The sequence below is a fragment of the Pogoniulus pusillus genome, chromosome Z (assembly GCF_015220805.1).
Source record: "Pogoniulus pusillus isolate bPogPus1 chromosome Z, bPogPus1.pri, whole genome shotgun sequence".
Lineage (NCBI taxonomy): Eukaryota > Metazoa > Chordata > Aves > Piciformes > Lybiidae > Pogoniulus > Pogoniulus pusillus.
In genome coordinates this window covers 31,262,521-31,274,824 of record NC_087309.1, presented here as the reverse complement: position 1 = coordinate 31,274,824, position 12,304 = coordinate 31,262,521, and the positions used below count along the sequence as shown (strand labels likewise).

The 12,304-nt window shown below is 40.9% G+C and overlaps 1 protein-coding gene across 4 annotated transcripts in view; it reads left to right on the top strand.

Moving 5' to 3' along the window:
* SSBP2 (single stranded DNA binding protein 2) overlaps positions 1-12,304 on the top strand; it is a 228,110-nt gene that overhangs the window by 40,422 nt on the left and 175,384 nt on the right. For all 4 annotated transcript variants that reach the window (XM_064140800.1, XM_064140799.1, XM_064140798.1 and 1 more), the window contains exon 2: positions 10,367-10,439. In XM_064140800.1, the coding sequence (XP_063996870.1) occupies positions 10,367-10,439 (73 nt within the window). The remainder of the gene's footprint in view (positions 1-10,366; positions 10,440-12,304) is intronic.

The window sequence follows — 12,304 nt, the reverse complement described above, 5'->3', positions numbered from 1 at the left end:
CAAAAAGCTGTCTGTAATGTGACTTCAGGAATGATATCTAAATCCTTTAGCTTTCTAGACTGGTGACAGTAGGTTGGGGTAGGCAAGTGGGGGCAATAACTGCGCACCTGAGGGATGGCAAAGGCTCAGGTCCAGCCAGCATGGGTTTAGGAAGGGCAGATCCTGCCTCTCCAACCTGATCTCCTTCTATGATCAGGTGACCCGCTTGGTGGATGTGGGGAGGCCTGTGGATGTGGTCTATCTGGACTTCAGCAAGGCCTTTGACACTGTCCCCCACAGCAAACTGCTGGCTAAGCTATGAGCCCACAGCTTGGATGGCAACACTCTGTGCTGAGTTAGGAACTGGCTGGAGGGCCGGACCCAGAGAGTGGTGGTGAATGGTGCCACATCCAGCTGGCGGCCAGTCACTAGTGGTGTCCCTCAGGGATCAGTGCTGGGCCCCATCCTCTTTAACATCTTCATAGATGATCTGGATGAGGGCATGGAGTCAGTCATCAGCAAGTTTGCAGATGACACTAAGCTGGGGGCAGATGTGGCTGGGTTGGAGGGCAGAAGGGCTCTGCAGCGGGACCTTGAACGCCTGCACAGATGGGCAGAGTCCAAGGGGATGGGGTTCAATAGCTCCAAGTGCAGGGTGCTGCACTTTGGCCACAACAACCCCATGCAGAGATAAAGGCTGGGGTCGGAGTGGCTGGAGAGCAGCCAGACAGAGAGGGATCTGGGGGTGCTGATTGATACCCACCTGAATATGAGCCAGCAGTGTGCCCAGGTGGCCAAGAGAGCCAGTGGCTTCCTGGCCTGCATCAGGAATGGTGTGGTCAGCAGGAGCAGGGAGGTCATTCTGCCCCTGTACTCTGCACTGGTCAGACTACACCTTGAGTACTGTGTTCAGTTCTGGGCTCCCCAGTTTAGGAAGGACATTGAGATGCTTGAGCGTGTCCAGAGAAGGGCGACGAGGCTGGTGAGAGGCCTTGAGCACAAGCCCTATGAGGAGAGGCTGAGGGAGCTGGGATTGTTTAGCCTGGAGAAGAGGAGGCTCAGGGGTGATCTTATTGCTGTCTACAACTACCTGAGGGGTGTTGTAGCCAGGAGGAGGTTGCTCTCTTCTCTCAGGTGGCCGGCACCAGAACGAGAGGACACAGCCTCAGGCTGCGCCAGGGGATATTTAGGCTTGAGGTGAGGAGAAAGTTCTTCACTGAGAGAGTCATTGGGCACTGGAATGGGCTGCCCGGGGAGGTGGTGGAGTTGCCGTCCCTGGGGCTGTTCAAGGCAGGATTGGATGTGGCACTTGGTGCCGTGGTCTAGCCTTGAGAATTGTGGTAAAGGGTTGGACTTGATGATCTGTGAGGTCTTTTCCAACCTTGTTGATACTGTGATTCTGTGAAGTGGGAGAAGAGGCTATAGAAAGACACAATATGTTAAGCAGAGAAAAAGTAGCACCTGAGCAAACTGGAGACATTGTGCACAGGGAAACTCCGTAAACTGCAAATACAAAATCAAATCAAATAATTTCATCATGTTTTACTCTCATTTGCAAAAGAAAGTGAGCTAGTCTTTTTCTTTTTTTTTTCCAGTATTTTTTGAGGAGTGCATTAAAAGTGTTGAGTAACTTTCACATAAGAATATTTTGAGAAAAATATTCCAGCTGTAGTGACCCAGGAAAACTGTTTTCAAGAGGGTATATACTTTATTACATGAGCAAACGTAGCTGGAAAAGTAGAGGAAAATTTTCAGGTGCATAGTTCTTACTTCTTTCTCAACCATAAATTCAGAAGGCTGTGAATTTCTACTGGAGAACTTCTGGAGGAATATCTATGTAAAACATAGGTGCAAAAAAGGCCAAATATTTTTATTTGAAACCCATGATCATTAAGAAGACCTAGACTGTGAAGAAGAGTTAAGGAATCAATGGAAATTACCTTCTTCAAGATGAAGTCTACAGAAGAATATTTTAATTTTGCAGTACTTTGAATCTGTAGTAATTTCTACAGGCTGAGACCTGAGACAAAACTCAGTATGAAATTCAACCAGAATGAGATGAAAGTAGGTAACACTGTGCAATGTAACATCTTAACACAAACCAAGACATCTGTAGCAGATGAGAATATGTAAACCCATGCAATTAAGTGCTTCTAGGAGAGAATGCAGACACCACCACAGTGTGTGCCTCTGATCTTTTTCAAAAGATCAGTAGATACCAGGTATCTGTTCATTGTTTAGTTATATACTGGTGCACAAGTTAAAGTGTTATTAGAAGCAGTTATGCTGATGCTTGAAGGCTGCAGGAGGTTAAAGTAGTAAAAGCATGTGAAAATAGGATGCAAAAAGGATTTGCGAGTTTTAGATGCATGGGTAAAAAGGGAAAATGCTGCCTGTTGCAGAGGGGGATTCTCACTACCTATGCCTGTTTTGGCGGAGGGGAGAAATTAATTGGGGAGATAAAATTTTATATAAAAATACAGATTTATTAAATTCAAGATTCTCAACTCTCCCCACCCTCGACCACTGTATATTAATATTAAAGGTCGGTACATGGTTATGAAAACAGTTTAGGATAAAATATGTACAGGAATTTGTTTTTTAACTAGCAAACATTCAAACCATAAACAGAGAGAGGAGTTTCCCCCGCGGCTTAATGCCGCTTGGGGTCATATACTATTTGCCCAGCAGAGCAGGCTGAAAACTCTTTCTGCTCTATGGCAGAGGTAACAGATATTTACAGAGATATTAAAGCTTTTACTCACAATTCTTATCACAGCCTGTGTTTAATGTCCAATTCTCCAGGGTGGACTCTGAGGCTGGAATCCTCCTGGCTTGAGGCGAAAGGATGAATCTTCCCAGTTTCTGGGGAAATAGGTTTTCTCTAACTTTTTCTCCTGGCAAAGAGGGGATCTCTGCCTTTGGTGCTGTTGGCTTCTCCTGGATGCTGTGTCCAGGAATTCTCAGCTGGCAGCATTTGAGGTGTAGCAGAAGGAGAATATCGTGCTGTCTCTGGCATGGTTGTTCACGGCTAGCAGGCCGTGTGTGTGTGTAGACAATTCAAGGTCTGCTTTCCTGGTTATCTCAGCGGCAGTGGCTTTTACCAGGCAATGATAGGCAGTGGGATGCAAAGTGTGCCTGGCTGCTGGGAGTCTGAGCTCTGCAGGTAAAGGCAATACAGGATCTGGTCCTGATAACGCAATGGCGTGCAGATGTGCACCGCTGGCTCAGGAGACTACAGGCTCCTGATATATATATATGTGCAGGCTTAAGTCAGCTCTGCAAGAGAGGTACGCAGGCAGGTGAGCTGTGAGTGAGCCAGAGCATGAGGTCTGGGCCTCTCAGCATCGGAGCTATGCAATGGAGTCTGAGCGTGGGGGTCTGAGCGGCTGAGCTGTGCAGAGTCTGTGCCTGAGGGTCTGAGCTGAGCGCTGCAAGTGAGGGTCAAAGCACGTGTCTGGTTGAGCTGAGCTGAGCTGAGCACGTTGTTTACCTGTGCACCCCTATTTATTGACCGTGGGTCAAGATTAATGGCCTCTTTGGCCACTAGAATGACCAATCAGGCTGGCAGTCAGCCAAACCTTACCATAATAGGCAGAAGCTCCTTGCCTGGACTATCCCAAATATGAGGGTCACATGGGCTTACCCCAGGGAGACACGAGCTGGGTGTGTGGGGGCTTACACAATCTGTTTACAACCAGGGGTCCTGTCAGAAAAACATGTCCAGGCAAGGCAAGGCATACAGGCCCTCCACGACACTGCCATTAGATCTAATACTGTTAGTGAAATAGGATGCTTACTAGGTTACAACTGTTTTTAATACTTAAAGCTGCATATATAATCAAGGGGAGGGTGACCAGACTTACAAGACAGATTTTCAGGACATCTTGCATGCAGTCAAGTAGAAGACAAACTAGAGGTGAGTTTACCTGCCCAAAATCGTGGCAGGAAGAGGCTTCCCCTCTGTGTAAAACGACTAGAGAAGGCAACTCATTTGGAAAGTACCATCAGCATAAGACAAGGCACCGAGGCCACTATTCAGGACAACACTGGGTGTAAGCCTCAGGATGTTTTCTGCTGTCTACAGAGAGGAAGAAATAGATAGGTATGAATAATGTTAAATACATAATACGTACACTTGCATGCTGCCTGTGTTTGAGAAGTTTTGATAGGAGCTCTCAGAAAAGGCAGTGCACATGGCCAAAAAAACACTGAGTATCTCCTTTGGGATGTACTGTTTCCTCAAGACCAGTGTTTGGGTTTCATTTAGTGCCCAAATGTTTCTATGAAAACTGATCATGTTGATAGGACACAAAACATTTGCATTGAGATAGGTCATGTTTTGAGCTGGGAAAAGAAATCCAGTAGACTTGCATGATTAGAGACTTGAAAAAGCAGCCTTGCTGGTCTCGAGATAAACAAACCAAATGTAAATTATGTGTAGGTGAGAAAGCAGGCTCAAGAGAGGTGATATGCTGGGGGTGTGTGTGCAGGTAAATCACTGTAATGTTGAGACCATTGTTAATGTATTATCTGCCTAAGCAAATGAAAAAAATGTAACTAAATTCTTTGCTATAGCTCAAGTTTGATGCTGTATCCTGGCTGACCTTCCCAGGGAAGCTAAGCAGAGCTCTACACTAGTGATGCTGTGGGATTTAGTGTTGTTGTGCAGAAAAGCTCTCTGCACCCAGCATGGCCTGTGTTGGCTTCTTTTATTGTTGATAATTGGCAGCAGGCTAAATCATCTAAATCTCAGATGATATCTATAGGAAAAGATTGTATGTGTGTATATATATATATATATATACACAGACGCACATATGTGTATATGAAAAATATATGAGGGATAATTGTATTAGTTACAAATACATGGGAAGAGAGAGAGGGGGGGAAAGGATTGACAGTATAGTCAAATAGGGAACTGATCTAGCATATGTGTCTGTTAAAAATATGAGAGTTTCTGTTTGCTGTTAGCTGAAACATAATAAAATCATCTCACCATGAAGCCCTTCAGAGCAGTTTTTAAAAGTACTGATTGATGAATTCAAGAAAATCACTCCAAGAAACCCCAAATTTTAGGTGTTTGTGTTATATTAAAATGTGGATTCAGTGCTACTTGCTTATGTTTCAGAGAATGAGGTTTGTAATTTGGATATTAAATGGATGAGATTCCTAGGAGTCTGTCCATTTGAAATGAAGTGACCGTACCTTTTTGGGAACAAACAAACAAAAAAAAAAGGGCTACTTTCCTGTAGGAGTCAGAGAAGTGATTTGGAGTACTGCAAGCCTCCAGAAACACAGAGAGGAATATTTTTGTTGCTTTCTGTGGAGCTACTTTCAATGTTGCTCAGCAGCTTTGCTCTTCACACAAACTAAAAATGATATATGAGTATTAATTGGCTAGTTTTCATTGTGTTTTTAAATTACTGTTTAAGAAGGAAACAAATGGTGTGTCTTGTGCAGAACTTAGCGTACATGGATAGTTTAAAAAAGCTTAAGTCTTAACAAACCAAAAATGCTAGATGTATCTTGGTGTTGCTCATATCTGGAACATTCCCATTATAGACACTTTGAGGGTTTTTTTTTAACATCTAGCATCAGATGTGAACAGCATAATATCTATTGCTGGCAGAGAAGGAGGAGGTAGCATCTAAGGACATTTCTATGGTGTGCAGTTGTTAACCATGATAGATACTGTGAGGAGGAGGAGGCTGCAGTTGCTTATCACAGTGGTAAGTTGACTAGTGGTGCTGCAGAAGGCAGGTACAGTTCCCAGGCTGTGCTTTGACATGCTGCCAAAGCTGAGGAACTGTAGGCTTTTGCTTCACTACATTGATTTTTTAAACTTCATGAATAATGGTTATACACCACTGTACCCTCATTTAAAATACATATATTTTTAGTTATGACATGTGGCTAATAAAACAATGGAAGCAACGACACTTTTTCTCAACTGCATGAATCTACGCATAACGGTTGCCTGCTTCTGGCAAGTTTACTGGGCAGCTTCCAAGAGAAAACAGAAGCTAATGTATTGCAATTCCTTACTCTTATAAGCCCAGCTTTTGAACTTCTTGGGAAAATGTGGCCATTCTCCTTTTGATTTTTGTCCTCTTAGAAATAATGATAAACCAAGCTTGATTCCTGAAGTTCAGTCTTAGGTTAAGAGACAAAAGCCTTATTGATACACATATTCTTATGGAACAAGACACAGATACTGCTGTTTCATTTTTAATAGCCAAATTATTTCCTGAAAGACTTTGTCGTAATAAATGGAGCCCTTCTTCTGTAAGCCTATGTTCATCTGAACAGACAGTTGAGTACCTTCCATACAGTTAGCAAAGCCTGCCAGAGTGGCGCAGAGAGTGTGACTCAGAGCACCTGAGTTGTCTACCAAAACCAGATAAGGTGAACATATCCCTGATGCTTTTGGATTTTCACTGCCTTTTATGAAGAGTCAGCTGTTGCCTTACTCTTTCAATTTGGAATTGGGAGAATTTACTGGTTAGTGTTTTCATTAGTGGACATACTGCTCCAGGGCTTTAGTTGTAAGTTCTAATTAAGCTAATTGCATTTTCTCACCTTAACATTTAAGAAGATTATTTCCACAGCACGATGGAGTGATTGGTGTTTATTTCCTGGTAATGTTCTGATAACTAGTGGTTGACTAGAACCACTTAAACGGTTCTTCCCTTTTGGAGTTCAGTAGGTATCTGGCAGATGTATGAACGCCTTGTCCAATTAAAGCAGAAACTTGAGGCAAAACACACCAGCTTAGCAAAATGAGCATTATAGCAGTTAGAGCTAGGCAGTGAGTCTTTTTTTTTTTGTTGTTAAATAGAAGGACTGTATGAACAGGCCATGGATGAATGTGTGATCTGATTGTCTTGATGAGAAGGGAGAACTCTGACCTATGGTGTGTCTTTAATAAACAGTTACTCCAGCATTGTCATAAATTGATTGGAAATATTTCTCCTCACATTACTCATGAGATGTCAACAAGTATGCAAATGTAAAAACGTGATACATGTCTCCTTGCTGCTTTTACGTGGTTTCTCCCACCAGTTTAAAGAGTAAAAACAGTCCTTTAAAATGCCACTTCAAAACCAAGCCCTATACTGTTGAAGACTACCACACTATTATGTTCTTAGTCTTCTGCTGAGATGCTAACTAGTTTATTCTTTTATTAATATTACACACTTGGACTGTAGCCTAATTTTATGTTATGGTGATCTTATGCTGTAGTTAAAATTTGCATATCTCGTAGTGCTCATTGTTACACAGTGTTGCATGTTTTTGGGGTTTCTTTGCTGTCTTTCCTCTGAGCATCATTGATCTTTTTGCTGCAGCTAACACAATAAAGCATTAGTATCTTTCTTTTGATCTCTGTGGTAAATGCGTTTATTTCCGAATGAACTCTAATGTTGTTAACTTCCGTAAAGACTTCCTGACAGCATAATAACTAGGGATGGACCAGCGATTTAGATCTAATAAGAGCCAGTCAGGTATTTTGTGTTGTACATTCTGTCTCACATCTGCTCATGGGAGGTGGTCCTAGCTTTCCTGTTACAGGAGCCAGGCAGTCCCCCTGCCAGCATGGTCCTGCTCTTGATTTACCACAGGGGAATCAACTTGGACGCCTAAAATCTAGAGGTTTTATTCCTTTACTGAAATGTGCCACATTTGCTCCCTGAGTTTAAGAAACAAAGTTGTTGAACCATTTCATTTCACTGCAATATGCTTAGACCAAGATGTAATAATGCATGCCAAGGAGATTTAGGTGTTGTTCTAGTTTTAATTGTGCTTAATTAGTGCATTCCATGTGTTGAAGTCAGTCTTAGGGTTGCCTTTTTTCATTGAAATATGTTGGATAGTTTAGACCACAGAAGATGGGGCCAGGGTGGCAATGCTGACTTGTGCTGGAGAGTGGCTGCATGCACTGTGTTTTACTTGCAAACTCCAAGGGTCCTGAGATGAGACTCACAAATCTGTCTTGATATTAAAGTATTGCACTGTCAGTTTGGGTATCACAGTGCAGTATTTGCTAAAGCTTTCGACAGATGGCAGACTTATGAAGGTGGTGCCTACAATAAGTGCCTGGGTTTTGTGCTGTCTCACTCTCATTGGCAAGGTAGAAAGGATATGATCATACAAATCCCTTTATCTGGACTGCAGGCTTTATGTTTTGATAGGAACAAAAAAGGGAATCTCAGAAGACACTTTAAAGCGTCATTGGGTATTCAAGTCAATTGGCTGTTATAGAAAGTGCTTCCTTTCTGCCTTTCACATCTTTCTTAGATCCTAGGTTTTGTCTACAACCATTTATTGCCTAAAAAATTGAACTGGGCAGAATTAGGTCAACAGGATAGGGCTTTTTTTTTTTTTCCTCCCGAGGAATGCAGTTGTGTCTTTGGGGTGAAATACTAGAGACTAAGTGATCCTCTCCTTCTCCACTGTATTTAGAGTGATGTAACATGGAACTGCCTTTCAGATGAGTGCCAGATTGTACTGTATTCCATCAGAAGAACCACGTTTTCTGCTTGGTAGACTGAGCTCTCTATTTCTTGATATGGCACAATGCAAACTAGTAAAGGACTGTTATGTAAAATACTGGAATTAAAAAGTGTACACGATCCTCCTCAAAGTTTAAACCAAAACATGTCTGAATATCAGTTTATTTAATTTAATCTTTCAATTTGAGGAAGAGAGTACATATTTTGGTTTATGAGTTGGAGAGAGTGCAAAGTAGTGTGTGTATGACATACATAAAATATAAACAACCAGTGAAAACAATTTTAATGGAATGCCTCTCCTAGATATAAAAATTTTGCACATAATAGATTGCTGCAGTAATTACTTATCTTGTCAGTACTATGATGACAGTTACTGCATCTTAATATGATATAAAGTTTTGAACAGTAATGGGAAAATAGATATTCTCTATCTCTCCACTTCATTAAGTTAAACCACATATTTTTTTATATGAATAGTAAAATGTTTCAAATAAGAATAGCAGCGTGTCGCAAAGTGCACACAAATACATTTTATGTCTTAAAAACAGTTCAGCTAGCAAATCTAAAAGACACAGAGTTTGATTTTTCTGTTCTTAGACTGAAATATTTTCCAGACACTTACTAGGTATTATTAAATCATTATTTTAAATGAGATTTCATTGTGAAAGACTTGAAACATGCAGACAGACGTCAGCCTCTCTGGAGAGTCAGCTGAGGAATAGAAAAATGTTACTTCTTCAGCATCTAATCCAAATGGAGCCTGCACAGCATATACCAATATAAATTGATTGTTACTGCTCCCTCTTCTTGGTCTGTTGGAGTGGTTAGAAGGGCTTATTGCAATAGGATGAGTGGCAATGGTTTTAAACTGGAGCAGGATAGATTTAGGTTGGACCATTAGGAAGAAGTTCTTTACTGCGAATGGTGAAATGCTGGAGCAGGTTGCCCAGAGAACGTATTGAGCCTCCATCTCTGGACACAACTTGAAGTCAAATTTGATGGGGCTCTGAGCAACCTGATCTAGTTGGGGAGATGTCCCTGATCACTTCAGGGGTGACCTGAGGAGATGGCCTTTGAGGGTCCCTTCCAAACTGATGCTTTCTGTGACAGGATTTCCTAGACCAAGTTGTGGGTGGTAGTTGTTGAGGAAATGAGTCCTCTTTCTGCAGTGAGATCCTTATTCCAGTTCTTTGGACTTATTTGGAGATATGCCTGGGTCCTGAAGAGCTCTGTTGGGGAAACTCCTTTGAGAGTCATGACAGTCATTTATAGCTCTTTTTGTCACTAGAGCTCCTAGATGCACAAGTCTGAATGAACCTAAAAATCTGTTGGCACTTCCCTTGAGAGATGCGGTTGTACTGCGTGCTATGGGTTAGATACTGGGATTACGTTTCCTGATGCAGACAGAAGTCTGTACATTCTTCAAATAAATGGGCTATTGTTCAAGTGTGCTAACAGATTAATATATTCCATACGTAAAAAAAATCTAGATCTGAAAAAATAATTGGTGTTACCAGCTAATTATGTCATATTTACAGTAAGCACAGGATAGAGTGGACAAAAAAGAGAGCAGCAGCAGGTCAGTTGTCAGCTCAATGGCCATTTGTCCAGATACCATTAAAAATGTTGACATTAAATAATTTGGGGGGTTAAGATGTAATTAACTACTATTTAAACACCTCTGCTCACACTGACCTACATGTCTAGTTTAGAAATTCCGGTATGGGTAGTAGATTGAACATCTTCAGTGTATAGTGGTTCGTGAAGGGCAAGAGGGCACATCAAACTTCTGATAATCCTTTGTTTCTAAAGAAGAGGAGCAAACAAATGTATGATACTAAATATTGTCTCTTTTTTCTTTTTTTTTTTTTCAGATTAGCACTGTATGTATATGAATATCTGCTCCATGTAGGAGCGCAGAAATCAGCCCAGACGTTTTTATCAGAGGTAGGTTTCTCCATCCTTTTTCTCCTTACATAATTGGCCAGTGTGTACAAGTGAAATACAGGAACTATGTTGATCTAGAATAAAGAGCAGTGACAACCTTGAATATGTGTTCACATTGAGCAGCATAGATTCCTGATTTTGGGAAGCCAGTTTGCCATGTTGTTTAATATGCCTTTGCAGAACCACTTTTGCTGTGACTTGTTATCGCTGTTTGGATTTGCCACCACACTGGGGAAAGATTAATCTATTTTCTGTAGTAAATGTACACGTTAGAGAATGCATCAAGGGTACTTTTTTTTTTTGATGACCTTCTGACGTATTGTTGATATTTGCAGTTGTGAACGGTGTACCATTACAAAATACACAGGAGTCATATATTTTACATCCTCCTGCCACACACTTGCAGTTTTCATTCTCTTAAGCATTGCTGATGTTTCTGTGTATTCTTACCATATTCTGGCTGCTTTACTTCTCTTCATCTGGTAGAATCAATTATGACTGCAACCATTTGGGTCATGTTGTGCTAGTTTGAAGTTAGCTAGAATGTTTTGGTGAGAAGAACTAGATTACAGGCTGTGAAATGGTGATGTCTACTTCACTCATAGGCTTGCTGAGATGTATAAGAACAAGAACATAAATATAGATAACAGAGTCATTCTCTGGGCTTTGTGGGCTGCACTTCTCTCTAACCTAACCTGCCACCTGTGTGACTAATCTGTCTGCTTCCTAACCCCCCTGGCCAACCCTCCAAGCTACCTTGAGCATAAGGCAAAGTCTTGGATAAGGTCGAGGGGTGGTGGGAAGGGTGGTTTAGAGCACCTCCTGGGGACTCAGGTTTCTGGGAAGGGAGTTGTGTTTCTGTATTACCTTTTAACTTGTATATTTCTGTATATAACTGTATATACTGTAAATATCTGCTTGTATGTTGTGCTAAGATGTAAATAATAAGCTTCATTCAATTTCCAGAGCCATCTGAGTCTAGTCTGGGTGATTTACAAAGTGTGGGGTACGAGTAGCACCCAAACCATCACACATGTTTCTCAAATACTTTCAACTGCTAATGGAACTTTTTGTCTGTAAACAATAGCTGTTGTTTTTCATAGTCTTCCATCTTTTGAAGACTGAAGCAAATGATGTCTCCTTAGCACTTTACATTTACTGCAGGATACAAAAACATTTGTCATCCAAACATATTGAGATCTTTTGAATTTATTATTATTTTAAATCTTTCCAGGATGAGAACGTTTAAAATAATAATAATACTTGCATAGTAAGCAGATATGAGGACAAAATAGGCAAGATATTGTACTAGAAAAATCTGGTGCTTCAACTGATACTCCTCCAAAACCTAATAGAATAGCTGGTGAGGATATTTTTGAGGTGAAAGAGGGGAAGGGGGAGAACCCCAACATGGATTGTGGTGTTTATAGAAAAAATCATATAGCAGATATAAAGAAAAGGGCATAGAATTATGGTAATACCAGTTTGTGTTTATAGTAAAGGGTTTGGTTTTTTTTTTTTTTGACAGTTGTTTTTCTTCTTTGGTAAAGGAATGGACAACAAGAGGGAAAATAATGGAGAATATAATCTTGACTTTCCCAAAACAGCTGTCATTTGTAAATAATACACTACACAAGATTCATTTTGCTCATTTTGTTTTTATGGCGTGTTTGCAAAATGATGAGTTGGCAGAAGTATGACTAGTAAGACATTTGGATTTCTAGAAAACCTTTAGTACACTGCCTTGAAACTTTGTTTTTGAAACTAATTCAGTCTTGAGTTACAGAGAAATTCTTGGGTCTGAATAAATATAGTATGGAAATATATCAAATCTTTCAAATTAAGACTGAATACTAGCCAAGACA